Below are 21,192 nucleotides of genomic sequence, written 5' to 3' on the forward strand. Positions count from 1 at the left end.
CACATATATGATATATACATATATAACACTTATAAATGTATATTAAATACATATTTAATAAATATATAAAATATATTTGGGTCACAAACTTTTGTTCCTGACCAATGCAAATTTAAAACCATTTTCAACATTTAAAAATGAGAACATTTCCTTTAAAACCTAGATTTCCATTTTTCTTTGAAAAGTCACTTATATTTGGCAACACTGGGCCTATAATCCTGGCAAGGTGCACACTGGCTGGAACTCAGCAGCTGCAGCTCCCTCTCAGGCAAGCGTGTGGCCTCCTGCGGCTGAATTCTCCTCCCTCAATTCCCAAGGCCACCTCCATGCTAAGGCAGAGACTTCTGCTACTTTTCATCCCACGCCCTGTCCCCTGTCCTCATTTAGAGAATCAGGGGGACTCTCGTGTAAGCACACGAGGTTGTCAGTCTACTCTTGAGGGTCCCTTCGGAAATGCTTCAGAGGTGCTTTTATGCTTGCACTGTAACACGTTCTTGGAGAGCACAACAAGCCACTGAAATAGAAATAAAGTCAGTATTCATCAGTTTACCTGTATTTTCTGGCATGGAAGCTTGATCAGTATTTCTCTCCTTTTTGAAAGAAATATTTCCAAACTGTAGCACTGAAGATACTACTTTAAGCATTGCTTCATATTGATAAAAAGAAAAAAAAATTAATATTGCCTCAAAATGTAGCGGAGACATATTCTCATTTATTTTGTGCTAAAATTAGCTATACAAAACTTTTCAGTAAGATATGTCTTTTCAGGATTTCATACCATTCATTAGTTTCCCAATCATTTTCTAGTTTAGGTGATTTACCCCAAATGTATAAGGCTTAGGAAAGTGAGTATCAGAATCTCAGAGAAATCACACATACACAGAATCTCTTCATGAGAGAAGCCCATGATATGCATTGCTTCCATGGTCTCCTGGAAGTTATCTTTGTCTTGCTGTCCCGGAATAGGAATATAGCCATTGGAGAGAAACCTGTAGTTATTAAATCCTTCGAGAAGCAAATCAGCTAAAAGGAAATACAATGGAAGAAAATTTAATAAATACTCATGAAGACAACTAAGCCACACCTGCATACAAACTGTGCTGTTACAGGAGAACAGTGGTCACCATGCAACCCACTGCCAGCAAAATGTTTTTTTTTCTTTATATATTCATGTAAATACACAAACATACATGTTTTTGTTATCTGTACCAATGAAGGAAAATGATGATGTTAACGATGCAAAAACCTTAACAGGAGTTTTGGGGATGGCAGTTTGTACAATGTTCTATTTGAAATCGGTTATCTGGGAAATGATGTCAATTTTCCAGATGATAAAACTTTATTGTTTTCAGATTTAAATATTTTAGCCCTCTTTTTTGAAGGAAAGCTTTTAAACCCATATTCTATATTCCTATCTTAGCAAGTAGTTTGCAGCAAACACTATGAAGTGAATATGAAAACTACCATGGACATAAGCTAAAGATACAGTGCTGTGGATCAAGCAAGTCCCAAGCCCAGCAAAGGCTCTGAAACTCTTTCGCCAAGCCTGCTTGCATGGTGGTTAACTTGCTTTTAGAATGATGATGTGATGTGGTGCAGCAGACTGTCATAACAGGTACCCACACTGACTACTTGTACTGTAGGAGCCATTAATTAAAGAGAACTTACTCTTTTGACAAATGCATTCTTGAGAGCCAAAGAATATTTCTCAGGAGTGCTCAAAAGAGCAGGGTTATTTATCCATATGACAGATATGCAAATGTGCTCCCAGCTTTCTTTGTGACTGGCTCTCTTGCTCTCCTGCAGAGAATTTCTGCAGGTCACCCTGTCCCCTGATTCTTGTCTACATCACATTTCACTTCTACAGGGTACTGCCTGCTGCTATCTTTTTCTATTTCTTTCAACACTTGGATCATTTTAAAGAATTTATTCCTATTGCAGTTATTGCCAGTCGGAAAGCCTGAGCATTTTCTTCTCTTCAGTGTTACATGTCGCATAATCTTGAATTTTTAGTCTCTCCTTGGCAGTAACTCTTATTTTTTTTGTTGCTTGGTTTTTCCCTTACAGGTCTTTCTCTGATTAATTTTTGGGTTCAAAAGTTTCACAGATGTCTGTGGTTAGCAAAAGCCTAGACACCCGATGAGAAAAGTTTTTACTATATATGTGTCTATTTTGATATCTAGATAATATATATAATAATCACGCAGAAACACTAAATTTGAGAATCAGAAGAGATGGGAAAGTTATGCATCTTCTCCTCTCTCATATATTTCTAACCCAGCAAAATTCTGACCCAGACCTGAGCTCTCCTTTGTACCTGCCCAACTCCTTTTTTTTTTTTTTGAGACGTAGTCTCGCTCTGTCACCCAGGCTGGAGTGCAGTGGCCGGATCTCGGCTCACTGCAAGCTCCGCCTCCCGGGTTCACGCCATTCTCCTGCCTCAGCCTCCCGAGCAGCTGGGACTACAGGCGCCCACCATCACGCCCGGCTAGTTTTTTGCATTTTTTAGTAGAGATGGGGTTTCACCGTGTTAGCCAGGATGGTCTCGATCTCCTGACCTCGTGATCCACCCGTCTCGGCCTCCCAAAGTGCTGGGATTACAGGCTTGAGCCACCGCGCCCGGCCTGTACCTGCCCAACTCTAAACTTCTGGTCCTTGTGATTCATGACATTCAATCAATCAATCAATCAATATCCACCACAGGTTCTTTCTAGTACTAGTGGGAGCCATAACATATATTCAGTTGTAAATCTAGAAATAAAAATATATATTCTACTTAATTTTATTAGATAAATTTCTTTTCCCTTACTTTCATATTTTAAAATGTTGAAAGAGTTGTAAAATACGCATCATTTATCTTCTAATTTAAAATTTTTTTAAAAGAAATAAAAGTACAAAAGATTATATTATCTACAATACCTGCTGCTTAAAATAAAGTACTTACCCCATGGCATGGAAGTTCAATTTCATTTTGCTTTTCATGATTTAACCAGCTGGAAATTTGTTGTTTTGTGTGTAAAAAACTGTTTCCCAAAATTGTTTTTTCTCAAAAAAATATTAAAAGAGATATTCCAGTGAATATAAAATAGTAAAAACCTTTGTAACTTACACTTTAGGTGTTCTCCTGCTCCGGATAACAACTGGTAAAAGATATGAAAAGTACGTTCATCTTTTGCTTGACGAACAGCACGAGACTTTTCCAGAAGGTCTGAGCAAAGACGGTTAAGAATTAAATTATTTAATATTATTCTTAAATAAAGGCCCTTACAGTGTCTGTAAATTTAAATCATAAAACATCTTCTTTCTCTGATATATATAAAGTATCCTGCAAAGAACTATTCTAAATGACTGTCCTCCATCTGGGAAAAAAGAAAAATGGATGCAACTTATGTTCCTCACTGATCTTCCAGAATCATTGGTCTGGGAAGGAACTTAAAGATTATACGTGCTTCCCTTACTCAGCTCCACTCTACCTCATCCTTCCCCTAACTTGGATTACATTCAAAAGAATACCACACTATACGAGGAACTGTAAGAAGCTATTAAAAATGAAGGCGGGAGAAACTCTACAATACCAGATTAACACAGTTTTATAAATAAGGAAGCCATGGTACAAGGAAATTCGTCAAAATAATATAGCTAATAAGCGGTACAGTTAGGAATCAAAAATTTCGCTTGACTCCAAAATGTATGCTGACACCACCCACAACGCTACCCTATTGAAAGCCTCCTACATGAGGGGTACTCGCCCCTTCACACTCAGCAGCGCACGTAACTTTCCCAAATGCCTTGACAGCTATGACGAGGTTAAGCACTAGTCTTCCCTGCGCTGCTCTGGAGAACCAGTGCGGCCAGTAACCACACCTGCTGCTACCCACCCTGCCTGGGCTTCCCAGGGGGCAGGTGGCAGAGTCCCCAGCAGCTCCTGTGTTGTTTCACACCACTGCACGCCCAGCTGGGTATCTTATCTGGGGCTCAGATCCACAGTTCTTGATGCTCCAGGAGTGCGTATGGGTTGACAGTCACACTGGCATCTCAGAGAATGTGTATTACAGCTTTGGAAGAAGATTGCCTCTCTTTAGGTAAATCTTCTCTGGGGCCACCAAAGTGAATTAATTCTGTATGTGCCAGATAGCCTGAATTTTAAGTCAGACTATCCCACACATCCTCCACGTCTGGTGAAAGACACATTCATATGAATCATGATCTGACATGCCTGTATGAAGAAAGCTCAACTGCAGAATCATTCTCCTGTCATTTTCAAGTATTTCCAGATTTTGCTGGCTGTGACTCTATTTGGAAGCATAAAATACTGTTCTTAACCAGAAAATCATGGTCTATCCCTCGAAGGATAGAAACAATGTATTTCTGTCACTGGAGATTATTCTAACAAGTACCCGAAAATTGTCATCTATATATCTTTCTAATCGGCACATTATCATTCAGAACCATTTCTATTTTCTTACATCTCCAATCAAATGTGTTTTATCTAGGTATGTATGTGCATACACATATATAAATCTTCTTATGGTCATTCTATGCAGGTGACATTTCTTAGGACTATTCTATGTATTTGACATTTTTTTCTCCAGCTTTATTCTACTTAACACGAATTGAGACTACTTTAACTCTGTAATCTTGTAAGGATTATTTCAATGAGTACATGTTCATCCTTCTAATATCAGAAATGCATGGTAAAAAGTGGGCTAACAGTAACAGGGGGAGGGCAACTGCATTCATCTGAATGTCCTATACCACACAAACACTGTGGCACTCTCCACTTCCCCAGCCATGTGAATAGGTTATGGCCTGGTTTTACAAACAACAAAACACTTCGGAGTTAACATTCAGTAGTTGAAAATATTTGAACAAGGCATGCTATCTCCGGGCTCAAGTTTTATCATCTGGATACTGGGAGTGACGTCACAGAGGGTTGCCATGGGGTTGTAAGAAGACTCAATCATTCTTTATTTTGGGTTATACATTTATGAAAAAGGATACATGTTTCAATGTTGGCCCCAACGATATAGCCAGTTACATCAAAGTTGATCCGAATAAATTTGCCCTGAAAATAAATTAAAAAGAGAAAATTGAAAATAAATAAGTACATGCTGGATATGAACACTATAATAAACTAAGAAGACAACAAGCATCCATGAATTAGTTAAAAAATAGAAATCCATTCAAGAAAACAAAACAAAACATAAAATTTAACCCATAAAATAAAAAAAAGTAAAACAGAATTACTTCTTTAAAATGCTGGATTAGTCTTATGAAACAATTTTACAAATTTCTAAGGAATATTTGATTTCTTTACTATATATAAGCGTTTTAGGGAAACAGAAAAATAGTTATTATTTCATCATTCATTTTATAAAGTTGTCATAACACTGAGCACCCAATCTGTTAAAGATATTACAAGGAAAGGAAAGCAAGCTGGGCGTGGTGGCTCACACCTATAATCTCAGCCCTTTGGGAGGCCGAGGCGGGTGGATCTCCTGAGGTCAGGAGTTCGAGACCAGCCTGGCCAATACGGTGAAACCCCGTCTCTACTAAAAATACAAAAAAAATTAACTGGGCATGGTGGTGCATGCCTATAATCCCAGCTGCTTGGGAGGCGGAGGCCGGAGAATCACTTGAACCCAGGAAGCAGAGGTTGCAGTGAGCTGAGATTGTGCCACTGCACTCCAGCCCGGGTGACAGAGTGAGACTCCATCTCAAAGCAAAACAAAAGCAAATATGGTATGGTTATATCTTACTTATAAAAATATATATAAGGAGAATCGCTTGAACCCGGGAGGTGGAGGTTGCAGCGAGCCAAGATCGCACCACTGCACTCCAGCCTGGCAACAGAGTGAGACTCCGTCTCAAAAAATAAATAAATAAATAAAAATACATATATATGGGGCCATATTAAACATTTTGCAAAACAAACACAATGATCAAGAATGTTTATTCCAGGACTGCTAAGAAGGGCTGATACCAGTAAACACACCACTATTATTCTTCATATGAACAGTCAAGGGATTGGAGGGCTTCCTTTGAGGAAACTGACAAGCTGTCTCAAGTTTACTGGGAAATGGAAAAGGACTTAGAATAATTACAACAATTCTGAGAAAGAAGACCAGGGCTAGGGGAATCACACTACTTGATTTCAAAAAGCTATAAATTTACTAAGACAGTGTGGTATTGGTGTGAGGACAGAGATACAGATTACTGAAACAGAAGAGGGTCCGGGAATTGATCATGTATGTAAGTTAATTCATTTCAACAAAGGTGTCAAGGTAATTTAATAGGGAAAGGACAGTCTTTTCAATAAATGGTGCTTGAAAAATATGCAAAATGAAAGAAAAAAATTAAAGGAACCTAGACTTTTACCTTATGCTACATATAAAACGTAAAGCAGATCACATACCTAAATATATGGGCTAAAACTATAAAACTTCTCAAAGAAAACAGGAGAAAATCTTTATGACCTTAAATGAGACAAGGATTTCCTAGACAGAATGCAAAAAGCGTGAACCATAAAACAAAAAACTGGCAAACTGGATTTCATCAAAATTTAAAACTTTTACTCTTCAAAAGATACCATGAAGAAAACGAAGAGAAGCCACAAACTGGGAGACAATATTTGCGAAACACATGGGCTGAAAGGCTTGTTGCCAGAATATACAAAGAACTCTTATATTTCAATAGCAGGACAAACAACCCGAGAAGAAAACTGGGTAAGTGATTTGAACAGACACTTCATCACAAAAGACATGTGAGTGGCCAATAAGTATATGAAAAGATGTACAGTGTCATTAGTTACTAGGGAAATCAAAGTAAAAACAACCACGACGAGACACCACTATATAACCACGAGAGTGGCTACACGTTTTAAGAAAGACTAGCAAAGACACAGAACAACTAGAACTATCAGACAACCCTGGTGAGAAGGCAAAACGGTACAGCCAGTTGGCCGGTTTCTCATGGTGTCAAACACAGATGACTCTGTGACCCAGCAATTCCACCCCTGGGCGGGGTTTCACCCACGAGAAAGGAATGCATGCATCCACATGGACTTGTACATGAATGTCCCCAGCCACTTTATTCTTAATAGCCCCAAACTGGAAACAACCCAAATGTCCACCAGCTGGCGAATGGATAAAGACGTTGTGCTAGATTCACACAATGGAACACTACTGAGCCACGACAAGGAATAAACCAGTGACACACCCAACAACTTGGATGGATCTCAAAAGCATTCTGCTGTGTGAAAGAAACTAGACATAAAGCACTACCTGCTATATGATTCCATTTTCTTGACATGCCAGACATTATTAAAAACTCTAGGGACAGAAACAGATCAGCGGTTTCGGGGCAGAGGCAGGACGAGGGAACTGACAACACGAAGGCAAAAGAAACCTTTCTGGAGCAAGGGAAACATTCTTCCTCTAGATCATGGTGCTCACTACACTATGTACACATTTATCTAAATGCACTGAACTGCACACTGAAAAGGGTGATTTTATTGTGTGCCAACATTTTAAAAACAATTAAGGGAGAGATCATAGGAACTCCTAGATAAACGCCAATTTTTAAAATATAACTCAACATCCGTTTTACACAGATGAGCATGGCCCCTTGTGCAAAGATGACATTCAGATCCGTGAAGCATTCTATAACATAATAATAATAATTCAATTCTGTGTATTTACTATAAACATATTAAGTTAAATATGCTTCCCTATTAAAGTGAAAGTCGTTAGATTTACACTCTTCTACTTAAACGGCGCCAGGCAGCTTGCTCATCCTTTTACTTACTATTTGAGGGCCTTTCTCAGCCTTCCCAAAGTGTTACTTTTCCAGTACATTAACATTTATCTTATATTAAAAAAATGAGTTGTCTGTTTGGGATGCTACCTAAGAAGTTTCTCAGCTATATTTTATTGTATGTAAATTATACCTCAATAGTTGATTTTAAAAAAAGAAAACAGGAATCACTTTCTAAAATGAATAATCCATTATATTTTTGCTCAATATTATGAGCATTCATTAAGAACTTACCCCATTTTCCTATAAAAAAAAAAAAAGAAACCCAAACCAAGCTAGCAAACAAGGTGAAAGGGAATGTGTGTGGGGAGTGTGGGGGCACAGCCCTGGGAATATACTGACTTCCTGCTTGAGGAGGAACAAACTGTGATCAAGTCGCAGGAGAAAGTTCTATCTCAGGTGTGTGTCAAGGAGCTCCTTTAGCACTCCTCCTCATTCTCCTTTACCGTTGCCAAATGTCCTAACTCTGCCCCCACCAAAATGTACATATTCTATTTCACGTTGTCTGACAGTGCTGCCTTGCACTAAGAAATACACGACAAGCTTGATATACTCAGGCACCAGGCCGTCATCATAACAGAGGTTGATTCCATGAAGGCTGGCTCCTGGTGCCACTAAACCACAGTGTTCAAGAGGGAGTTGGAGTAAGAAGCAAAGGCATTTTGTGAAAAACAGACTCTTAGGACATCTTACAAAGTCATGAACAAAAAAACACTTACGCTACATAATAAGTTATCAAAACAAATGGCAAAAACAGTATTACTCTGGACATGAGTCTAACACACATCACAGTGAATGTCGACAATATAATAGAAGATAAGAATTTAGGATTTCTTTAGAAGTTAGCATGGTGTCAGTCACCAAACCTGCAATTCCTTCTAGCCTAGATACTGATTTTATGCCATCAAACTTACTGAGGTAATGATTTAAATTCCCCTGAAGACCACAATGCAAATCCATCATTACAAGGCCGCTTGACTATCAGTGGTGAGCATTTAGTATTTTTCTTCTATAAAGACCTTGTTAATTAAGAGTCGCATAATAAAACTGACAATTTGTTTGCTTGGTTAGTTTGATTTTACAGTGTGGAGAAAGTTTTGTTTGGATTTTTAATAGGAGAAAAATTTTCCCTCCTTTTGAGATAGGCTAAACAAATAAGCACTTTACACAAATAATATAATTATGACACGAAGAGATGCTGACCTAATGCTCCCCAAACTTCAGACAAACACTAAGGCTGTACTTTAACACCTGAAGCACAATGTGGTCCATGCACTTCCACGCATAGCACAGAGGTGCTATGGGAACACAGAGAAAGGAGAAGGCTTCACATAAACAGCACCAGCCAAGCCTAGCAATCTTAGTGTTTACCACGTACATTAGCTGCTTCAAGCTAAATGGTATTTTAAAGAGAGGTTCTGTGCTTAAGTTCACTGGATAAAAAACAAAAAACAAAAAAACAAACACTACAAAGAGTAGGAGTCCTTGGCATATTGCAATCTAATTTCAACTTCTAAGTTGTGAGGGAAACTGCATCTACTGTGTTGAAGAGATATAACATTCTGGGTTAATAGCTATTCTAGGCATCAACTGTAGGCACCCTTCTCTCTTCTGCTAGTAGGTTCTTACTTATTATTGCCCTTGCATTGTCAGAATGCAATAGTTGAATATATAAAATTCTGATAGCTCATACTTTGTTACAAGAGAAAGATCTTTTTTGCTCTGTAATTATAAAACATTTTCATCTTTAGATTTGTAAGCATCAATTAGAATGGTCAACCCAATGACTTTTCTCATTTGATATTATCTATTTCCTTCTAATACTTTTCATATACACACCTGCTTTCTACATTTGTCCACTTATGAAACTTATCCAGGTACACACTGGTACAGACATCATACAAGATTAAAGAATACTGTTATTTCAGCAAATAGATGAAATAACAGTATTCTTTAATCTTGTTGCAAAATACTAAGGAAATTCTTCCTACTGAATGACTACCTGGATGCTCATATCATGTTCCTTTTTTGCCCTTAGAAATATATATTATTCTTGAGTTTGAGAAAATTCTAGGCTATCACTTGGAGACTCAATCTGAGACCCTCTTTACAGAACTGATTTCATCATCATCTTTACAGTCTACCATGCTATCTGTCTCTTTGTATTCATCTTCTGATTGATCCAATGTTTGTGAAATGTTTTTCTGTCAATTTCCTTCTCATTGAGATTATGAGTAGAAATTGAAAACTTCTGATTTTTCAACTACATTCACTAAAAGCTAAAAGTAACCTACAAAGATGGATTCTTCAGTTTTCTTTCATACCTACTTGAAAGACAATGCAATATTTGGGGTGATATAATAAGAAAATTAAAAGATGATGCAATAGTTATTACTGTAGCATCCTTCTAGGCAATCCCATTATTCTTATATTCTTTTTTTAGCATAGTTGAGAATAAATGAGTTAATAATGAACCAATTTCTAGGATAACAAAACAGCAAACTATTTCAAGACACAGAAACAAATAAGATCACTAATACTCCGTAATGTATCTTAGATTTATAAAATGGCTCAATGGACCCACATGTAATTACAAGAGAGAATGAACTTTATTCTATTTAAAAAATAAGTACATTATACTATTTAAAAAATAAGAAAGATTTAACTTAAAAAGCTATCAATCCTTATGAATAGTTAGAACTGTTCAAAAAAGAAACTGAAAGTGGGTCCTGATGTTACACTGACAGTTAAAATTCTCCACAAATTTTAAACAGCTGTATTGTCTACACAATACCTCATTGAGTTAATAAAAATATTGCTATTTTAAGAGACAGTAGTCAAAAGGCAATGTTATTACTACAAAGCTGCTAAGGACACGCCGCCAACATGACTGCCCAGGCAAAGGCGTTCTCAAACTTCTCATTTTAAGGCTGCAGAAAGGTTAATCAAAATCATATGGTATCACTTAGTTCTTATTTTAAGAAAACATTTCCCTAAAAAAATTCTTTATATCCAGTAATATAAACTTTTAGTTTTCACCAACATGTATGTTTAACTTCTTTATTAAGTATATATATCAACATGCTGTTTAAGCTTTCAACTTCGAATACTATTTTGTTTTTTTTTTTAACCACCTCAAATAAATTACAAGTTCAAAATTCATCAAACAAAACAAATTCTTTATTTGGGCAATATGATAACATTAATAATATACAGGTAACTTTGAATTCTAGCAACTGTGAAATCTAAACTTGAATATTATTCACTGTATATTTAGTGAATTCATTTTTCCCTACCTTCATGGGACATTAAAATAGGAAAGGAAGTTGAGTTCAAAGGAGAAATGGGGCTTTGTAGTCATCACTGCCACCTGAAGCCACCTGCCTCTAGCCATGGTCAATGCCACTGTGTTCTTTTGACATTACTGTTGATGGTAAATTCCTTGGGCCACGCATCTCCTTCGAGTTGTTTGCCGACAAAGTTCCAAAAACAGTGGAAAACTTCTGTGTGCTCAGCACCGGAGGAAAAGGATTTGGTTAGGAGGGTTCCTGCTTTCACAGAATTATTCCAGGGTTTATTTTATCGGCCAGGGTGCTGACTTCACACACCATAATAGTGCTAGTCCATCTACTGGGAGAAACCTGATGATGAGAACTTCATCCTGAAGCACACAGGTCCTGGCATCTTGTCCATGGCAAATGCTGCACTAACACAAATGGTTCCCAGGTTTTTGACCTGTGAAGCAAAGATTGAGTGGCTGGATGGCAAGCTTGAGGTCTTTGGCAAAGTGAAAGAGGGCGTGGATATCATGGAAGCCGTGGAGTGCTCTGGGTCCAGGAATGGTGAGACTGGCAAGAAGATCACCACGGCCAACTGAGGACAACTCTAATAAACCTGCTTGTGTTTGATCTTAACCACCAGACCATTTCTTCTGCAGCTCAGGAGAGCATCCCTCTATCCCATTTGCTCACAATATCCTGTAATGTTTGTGGTCTCACTGCAGTTCTTTGGTTTCCTTATTCCCCTCGACATCAAGCTGGACTGCAGTTAAGCTTATGATTATAGAATAAAAACTCAGTAACAAAAACAAACAAAGGAGAAATGGGAGAAAATTAAGATGTGGGGCCTCTGAACAGGTGACCCATAGAGAAATGTTCCAAAATAATTTAGACATGTAGTCACTTACTTAGATAAATAAGCAAAGTCACCAACATGCAACACTCTATTCCGCATCATTTCCCTAGCCTGGAGTCCTTTTCACACCTAGGGTCCATAGCAGCACTAGCCATGATAGTGAGTGCCAGTGAAATATCTTTCGGCTAGATGCAAAGGGCCAAGCAAAGAGGAGTGAAAGAAGAGATGCACAGAGAACAGTGACGAAGGGGACAGGGCTGCAGGGGCCTGCAGTGTGGGAAGAGACAAAAGAGAACAGTATTTCTGAAAACATATTTGGTAACCGATAAACCTCGGTTATAAGCCAAAGCACTAAAATGTATTCTATTTTAAAAACACTTTAACAAAACAAAAACCTTATGAAGCTGAAAATGACCAACTTTCTAGCTAAATGACATTCACACTCAGATATTTTATAAGACATAGCCAAGCACTTTGATAACTTGACAAAGTGAAATTTCAGAAGCAAAAAGGAAAACCTGTACTGAATATCCCCAAGTGATCTAGGACTTAAATATTCCCCTTCATGTCGGATACCCTGGCAAGTCAGGTAAGAAGTGACGTCATGGGACCTGACGTCACTTCAGTGTTGGCCACTTGGCCAGATATGCAAAGATGACTTTTCTTTCTTCGTTGGGGGCAGGCCGAGGGGAGAGAATAAGATCTGTTAGTTAAAAAACGTTTCTCCTCACATCTATAATAAATACTTTCAGAATTAACATTTTTATTGAAACACACATCTAGACTAAACTGGAAAACGCGAGTTTTACTTTTAAGTGGGAACTCTATCTTTTAAACATTATGTGAAGAAATCTGTGCTGAAAATGCCCACTCCATAATTGATTAGCATAAAGGTCAGATTATGGTACTTAGAATATTCAATCAGAATTTCACCAGTAAAAACAAAAGCATGGGAAACCCCCAAAACATGACAATTACATTGTGTATTAATTACAGCTACACATTTTGATGATAACACATGTTGTATACCAATCCAGAAACAAGTGAAATTACACGTGTACTGTGAGCGTTCTCAACAGCAAAGACAACTAGAATTATCTCGTATATAATCAAATATAACTTATTAAGGATTTCACTCAAAATGCGCAATAGGGAAACTTGGATATTTGATATTTTGATACCATGAAGAAAATAAAAAGAAAATTATCTTAATTAGTTTCAAAAAATTTTGTTTGTTCTGAATTGACATCAATTTCTGGAACCTTTTCTGGGATGATTATAATGTAACCATAGTAATTAAAACTAGATTAGTTATTAGTTAGCAACTTAATTCAGGGGCAATGCAGGTTTGTTTCATATTCTCAAGATATTTTCCCCCTTCTTAATTTGGTATCTGAAGTTATTACATGCTCTGCAATATGCATTAAAACACATCAGCACAGATAGGGTGCTATGCATGTGCGTTAGCTATTTGCCCTAAATGAGAAAACCCATTCTAGGAGTAATGAGCTAGCACTTAATCCAAAGGCCAGATGGCTACCTTAAATGCTTTAGCTATCTTAATCTCCAAACCAAACCAGAAGCTTTGTTGTTAGTAAAATGAGTTTTCACATGCACTAAGTGGCCTCATTACTTAGTATAATGGATATTAGAAATCACTAGGGTAACATGAGTGGCATTAAGCCATGGACTGATTAGAAAGAGATACATATTAACTTCAAATAGAGACTTAAAGAAAAGATAAATAAATAAAAACAAAGAAAGATACATATAGACCCTCCCCAATCTGGGGTCAAGGGAACAGGTGTCCAGACTCCAGTAAGTGCAGGAGGCTGTATTGCTGAGGGTGCTCCCAGAGCTTGATACTAAATGGCTGTGTGCAGCCAGTGATCTGGAAGATGCTGGTTGCCTGGTGCAGACCATATTCTGTCACTGATACTGTCACGTTTGCCTCAGTGTATCTTTCAGGTAAAGGTTTGGTTAGAGAAATTAAACAGAGCTGGGCTGCATGCAACTTACAAAACTGTTTTCAGTGCCTGCCTGCTGATAGATATGAGGGTGTGGAATCCCGACGTGCTTTCATTACAACCTGGTAACTGTAAGGAGGATGCCTAGAGCCCTTACCTAGCTCTAATTGCTGGAGGATACTTATCTACCAAAAGGTACATAATAGTTGGAAATTGCCAAACTGGCTTAAGTCAACTTGTAAAAAAACAGAAAGAAAAGAAAAGAAAAAAGGATTTGTGGAAATAGAGAAAGTGATTGTAACTAAAACTCTGTGAGGGAAGATGTATCTGCTGATCCAAACAATCACTTTAAAATTGAAGTCCCTGTTTTTAAAGTTTCATTATGAGAGATTCATTTTACGTAAATCTCCTTCATCTGGAATGCATTTTACTTCTCCATAAACAGAGAACTGGACTAACTGTGAATGATTATTTTCTTAAGGGTAATGCTTTCCGAAAGAAAGAATCCCTTTAATATAAACCATATGCTAGTATCTTTGAAAGAAAAGATATTCTTCAGGAAATTAGTCATCTAGATTGGATCAAAGAAATGGAACCAAATGGCTTCTAAAGCTTATGGAGTTTATAGTCCCAAATATTTTCACTGTAAGCATGGAGCTTGTAAATACGACTGAATGAAATTTCACTGTATACACAACTCATTTTTTAACATCATATTTCTCTTACTATGATACTGATCTCAACCCAAGGCCTGGCCTGCCCACGGAGCCACTGCCTCCCTCATGTTCTCTATCCATGTTTCTAAAATGGGAGCATGCATATTCTCAGAGGATCTAGCATAGGTACCACCTTCCCCGAGCTCAGCAACATCATGACATGCCGCCAAAAACACACTGAAGTTAAAACCGATATGAAGGTGTGCTTTACAGGGCTAGAGACCTTGGTTTCGACCACTGATAAATTCCCAGGGCCTAGAAGAGCGCATGGCACTTTGTAGTGTCTGCCACATTTTAAGTAAATGAATCCCATAAAATCCATAAATATGCCTGTGGGGCACTATGCTAGGAACCAACCATACAAAGTCCTTACTGACAAAGCTTTTAGACATTCTACTAGGAAGGATAATAAATAAGCAAAGTAATTAGTTACAGCTTGGGATAGGTGCCATGAGGGAATAAATAGGATACTGTGATAGAGAATAATAAGAAATCTCCTCAGATACAGTTTTAGACTAACTAGCTAGTTAGGAGAAGAAATGTAGACAGATTTGAAACACCTTCTGGACATTTAACCAACAGGATTCACTGCTGGCCTGGATACGGGCCATGAGAAAAAGGCTGATTCCTAGGTATTTTGTCTTCCTAGGTTCTGCTATTGTTTTTATTTTAAGTTTAAGCAACTGGGTGATTTGATGATACCATTGATTGACAGAAGACATAAAGGAACAAATTTTGAAAGGAGGCCGGGCGCGGTGGCTCAAGCCTGTAATCCCAGCACTTTGGGAGGCCGAGAACGGGCGGATCACGAGGTCAGGATCAAGGACCATCCTGGCTAACACGGTGAAACCCCTGTCTCTACTAAAAACCACAAAAAAACTAGCCGGGGCGAGGTGGCGGCGCCTGCTAGCCCAGTACTCGGAAGGCTGAGGCAGGAGAATGGCAGAGCCCGGGAGGCGGAGCTGCAGGTGAGCTGAAATCCGGCCACTGCCCACTCCAGCCCTGGGTGACAGAGCGAGACTCCGTCTCAAAAAAGAAAAAAAAAAAAAAAAAGAAAGGAAAGGAAAAATTTTCATTGGAATATGTTAAACTTGAAGAATTCTACTGATATGCCATTTGGAGATATAATTAAGTTGCACAGTGGTTGGCCAAAAAATAGGTGGCTTAATAATTAAAACAGAACTAAATAACAAATCAAACATAAAAATTACACAGAACTGAATTTAAAAATGAGTCTACAATGGTTTCTTTCAGACTCCAAGAACCAACACCCAAAGAGAAATACTAAAGGGGAATTTTAACTGAACATTATTTAATCAATGGACCTAATTATTTTTAATGGAGCTACTGACATCAACTACTTGTTTTAGTACTGTATAGGTAACACCTTATGATAACAGTAGATAGCAATAAACTATTATTAAAAAAATACATATCAATAAAAGTTGACTTTCTAAGAATTAAAGCCCAAAGTAAACAATTTAAAGGTACCTCTGTTTCTTGGTCGAATTGAAAGCTCCGTCTAAGAACAATGCCTTAATAAAAAATCTTTTTTCTACTAAAAACAAATCAGTTTTTACTATATTAGAATGCGCTTAAAGGTTATTATATAGTAATGCAGGCACTTTGGAAGGTGGTACTTCAGCTGAAATAGTGTTTGTTGAACATTTGGATTGAATGGCTGATTCTTGCTCCTTTCCTATGTGCTGCTTCCAGGTAGTTAGAAAACAATCTAATTCTTCCTACCAGCAGAATGTAAAACAGGTTTCTATCAGACTTCGTTGTCAACCTTTGGAATAGGATGTATAAATAACAAGCATTAAATAGACTCATGTGACTCATGTATTACTTTGCAAATAAATTTTAGAAAATAATTACCTTAATTTAGACTATAATTTGAAGGAACGACCTAGAGCAGTTTCTCGATCTTAGCATAACTGATACTTTGGGCTCAATTATTCTAAGCTGTGGGGACTGTCCCATGCATTGGATGATTTTTAGCAGCATCCCTGGCCTCTACCAACTAGATGCCACTGGCACACCACTACCCATTCCCCCAGGTAAACAAACAAAAATGTCTCCAGACACTGCCAACGTTCCTTGGGGAGCCTCTAATTAAGAACCACTGACCTAGAGTCATTCCAGTTACAGATTAAAATCCTACATACATCAATGATGAAAACCATTGTAAGGATTCATGGTAGCCACGATAGCCAAGACTGCCTCAGTGATCCCCACCTCTGGTATTCACAGTCCCCTCCCACACAGCATCAGGGTTGGTTTATATGGCCAATAGAAGACAACAGAGGGATGACATGTGATTTCCAAGGCAGGGTGTGTAACCTCTGTCTTTCTCTCTCTTGGATCACTTGCTCTGGGAGAAGCTGGCTGCCATGTCATGGTGACATTCAAGGAGCCCTATGGAGAGGCTGCCTCCAAGGTCAGGAACTGAGGCCTCCAGCCAACAGCCATGGAGGACAGAGACTTCCCAACAAGAGTTACCTGAGGAAGATTTGAAGGAGATCCTCCCACCTCAGTCAGGCCTTCAGATGACTACAACTGTAGCCAACATCTTAGCGACGACCTCCTAAGAGACCCTGGGCCAGAGTCACCCAGCTAAGCTGCTACTGACTTTCTGACACACAGAAACTGTGAGATAATCGATGCCTTAAGCCATCGGGTTTTAGGATCATTTGTTACATAGCAATCAATAACTAATACAGAATTATAGCTGTTCCAAACACTAAAATAATGAGTTGAAACGCACCCTGGCAGGGAGATAAATTCTTATACTTCGTAACAGAATCACTACATTCTTTACCCAAGGGCACAAATGATGGCTTAGTAGCAATTTATCTTTTCCAGGAAAAAATGAGACAACTGAGCACCAAAACTGTTTCTCTTGAATTTAGGGTATGGTTTTAGGGCTTGCGGGGGGGCAGGGGAGGGGAACAGAATAGATTAGTAACTTGATTTCTATGGTAAGATAAATGATTTTCCACAAAGAAGTCCTTGAAGATCTTGATGGAGATTCACATACCAAAGCTGGCAGCTCCCTGTTCCTTCTTTCCTGTGATACAGCCACTAAACACAGGGCATTTCAGTAGGAAAATTTCAGATTTAGTTGTGGCTCAGGCTCAATGGGGATGATCCAGGAGAATGACAGAAAATCTGAAGGAATGCAGTTTCCTCAGATAGTTTCTAAACCCACAAGTCAAGTCCCAGGCATGTCTCCTACTGACACAGGCACATTTGTTTATCCCACTTTGCACATAAAAAGCTAAGTTAATTACAAATGAACTTGGATTAAGTGAATCTTTAAATTTTATCTTACTGGGAATAAACAATACTCCAAGAAAGTACATCCCAATTTCTTACATAACTTGGAAAGCATCTTGCACTGAAACTATCTCTGAGGGTGCTATGGGCTGAAATGCGTCCCTGCACAAATTCCTGTGTTGAAGTCCTAACCCCCAGGATCTCATGATGGAACTGTAATTAGGAAGAGGGTCTTTAAAGAAGTAATTACATTAAAAAGGAGTCATTAGAGTGCACCCTACTTCAATATAATTGGTGTTCTTATAAGAAGAAGAGATGAGGACACAGACACACACACAGGGAAGGTCATTCGAAGACACAGGGAGAATACAACCATCTATAAGCCAAGGAAAGAATGTACAGTGAATCAGCAAGAGAACTAACATAACTAACTACATTTTTGTTTAAGGGGCCTTTACCCATTCCTGCACATGGGCAAAGATAATTTTAGAGCACTGAGATAATATGCAAAACCGCCATCAGGTAGTTTTAAAACTAACTCTGAGATTAAAGGAGAAGTATGTGAACAACTATGTTTTGTTAAAGATTTATAGGAGCACTGTGACTTGACTAAGGACAAGGATACTCCCAGCCTCCTCGGACCCTTGCTGGTGCACAGATGTCTGTGGTCATCAGTTACCTCTTCACCCCAACCCTGTCTCCTTCCCCCGGCTTTAAACATAAAAACAGCCTAAAATGTGTTCCGACTTGAGAGGGTCCTCTGGGACACAAGTCCACCATCTTCGTTTGCTGGCTCTCCAGACAAACCTGCTTTTCCTCCCACCAACTCTCGTCTCTTGTGCATGGCTTGCAAGTGGCACGCAGCCGAACCTGGGTTCAGTTATGAGAGGCCTCAGAAGAAACGAATCCTGCCGACACCTGACTTCAGACTTCTAGCCTCCAGAATTGTGGAAAAGTACATTTCTGTTGTTTATGCCGCTCCCAGTCTGTGGTACTTTTATATTGCAGCTCTAGTGAACTAATCCAGAGGGCTTTCTGGTTGCCCTTGTGTTTGCTGGGTCCTCTGTGATCCTGAATCTGGTCGCTTCCACTAATCATAGCCACGATGCCATTGGAAAATTAATGTGCAGACCATGATGTCACACTCTCAGTTTTAAAAAGCAAGTCACAATGACACTAGATCCCCAAATTATCTTACTGGAAATAAACAATATTCCCACTAAGAATATTGAACTGTAAGAAGAATGAACTGTTAGAACTGAGGTCTCTTTTACTCTGGCCTTCTTGACTTTTACCAATACTTCAGAGCAGGGAGGAGAAAAAGGGGAAGAATTAATTTGAACAACTTAAGTGGAAATAATTGAACAATGAAGTCCTTCTTCGATCTAACAGTGGAAGGGGTTTCTGAAACTTGATGACCATAATCCAGGGCAAAAGACTTATTGGAGGAATGTCCACTGTGTTGAATATGGGTTTAGAGATGATTTGCTGTGACGGTGTTGAAGCTGAGCAGCTGGGCTGGGGAGGGGCAGTGTCCTCAAAGTAACAGAGACCTGGCCATCACTTAGGATAACATTCTCAGGTGAACAGGTACAGCTAGTCAAACTGAAGGGGAAAGTAAAGCTTTCAAGTTGAATAGCTAAGGAGAAATTTTAGGCTGGGTGTGGTGGCTCATTCCTGTAATTTCAGTATTTTGGGAGGCTGAGGCTTCCAGCGATCCTCTTGCCTCAGCCTCCCAAAGTACGGGACAACATAGTGAGACCCTAGTCTATAAACAACAACAACAACAACAACAAAAATTACTATTTTAAATTAGCCTGGTGAAGTAGTGTGAACCTGTAGTCCCAGCTCCTTGGGAGACTTGAGGCAGGAGGATGCCTTGAGACCAGGAGTTGGAGGCTGCAGTGAGCTATGACTGTGCCACTGTATTCCAGCCTGGGTGACAGAGCAAGACCCTGTCTCAAAAAATTTTTAAAGAGAAGTCATAGTAGTGACAAATTATTCTGAAGTCCAAATCCCACAGAAAATAGCAAGATAGGGAAAGGTCAGTTTACCACATCTAACGCGTTGAATGTTTACTATGCCTAGTGCTGGGCTAAACGCTCAACGTGCATACCATTTAATCTCCACTCCGATTCCATGACAGATGTTATTATCTGTCAAAGACAAATAAGCTCAGAGAGGTTAAATTACATATCCATAAAGTAAGACATAGAGTTATACATTTCTGTATGACAAAATGACTAAAGTTACTTACACATTATCTTTTTTCTTTTTAAATGTGACTACTAGAAAATTTGAAATTACATGTGAGCTTGTATTATGCCTACAGAACTACATCGATTAGCTTCTTAAAATCTAGGAAGAAAAGTAATCCATTTGCTTAATCACAGTAGATATTTAACTAGAAATCTAAGGAATTAAAAGCTTCTGGTGCTTTGAAACTTACAAAACGAGATGAGTTATCATTTTTCACAGTCTTCGCATTTCCAAATGATTCCAGAATTGGATTTGCTTGCAAAAGCTGCCGTTCAAGTTCCCCCTAAAAGACATTACACATACACACACACACACAAATAAAAGCAGATGTACGTTAATCTAATGTCTTTACTCAAGTTATCAGGGAAAAAATTTCTATAAAAGAAAATGCATCTTTTCCTCAGTTTTTTCATTCTGTCTGCCATCCAGCAACTTTTATTGGCTTCTTAATCCTGGTTATGATAATGGACTCTACTAAAGGAAAAAAATTAGCATCTATAAAGTGATCACAAGGAGAAGAAGATGTCACGCTGAACAGAGAAGATCAACTTAAGCACGGGGCATGTAAATCAGGCAGAGAATTTCAAAAATAAAACAGATTGGCTTTCGTGAAATGAAATTTAGCATGACACTTCAATTAAGAACATACTAATACTTCTGTTTATTTTAACTCTGCCTTATTTGAAAACTTTAAGGCAGTTAATTTAACAGTTACCACTATATTGATGTAGCACTTTCCAGTTTTCCAAGGAGTTTCATATACTATCTCTATCATATAGACAGGGCGATGTCTTCGCCTCCACTTTCAGAGGATGGTAAAGACGCTGATGCTGCTAACTTGCTCAGATTTAAAAGGCTAAGTAGAGAGTATTTGGTAAAATGTCTGCTTTAGTCAGTGTCTTTACTTATATGTAAATTAGGCTATAAAACAGATTTTACAAACAAAACATGGAAATATATTAATATGTGCTTTAATCATGAAACACAATAGAAAGCTTTATGAGAAAGCACGATGCCATTTC

General features: G+C 38.4%; 1 protein-coding gene across 1 annotated transcript in view; it reads right to left on the reverse strand.

The window, feature by feature from the left end:
* MYH10 (myosin heavy chain 10) overlaps positions 1–21,192 on the reverse strand; it is a 159,633-nt gene that overhangs the window by 75,850 nt on the left and 62,591 nt on the right. The window contains exons 7-11 of the mRNA XM_017850377.1: positions 20,361–20,453; positions 5,002–5,065; positions 3,110–3,208; positions 880–1,023; positions 483–646 (exon numbers count right to left, since the gene is read on the reverse strand). Of these exons, the coding sequence (XP_017705866.1) occupies positions 483–646; positions 880–1,023; positions 3,110–3,208; positions 5,002–5,065; positions 20,361–20,453 (564 nt within the window). The remainder of the gene's footprint in view (positions 1–482; positions 647–879; positions 1,024–3,109; positions 3,209–5,001; positions 5,066–20,360; positions 20,454–21,192) is intronic.

The sequence above is a fragment of the Rhinopithecus bieti genome, unplaced genomic scaffold, assembly GCF_001698545.2.
Source record: "Rhinopithecus bieti isolate Rb0 unplaced genomic scaffold, ASM169854v2 scaffold_32008, whole genome shotgun sequence".
NCBI classification, from domain to species: domain Eukaryota; kingdom Metazoa; phylum Chordata; class Mammalia; order Primates; family Cercopithecidae; genus Rhinopithecus; species Rhinopithecus bieti.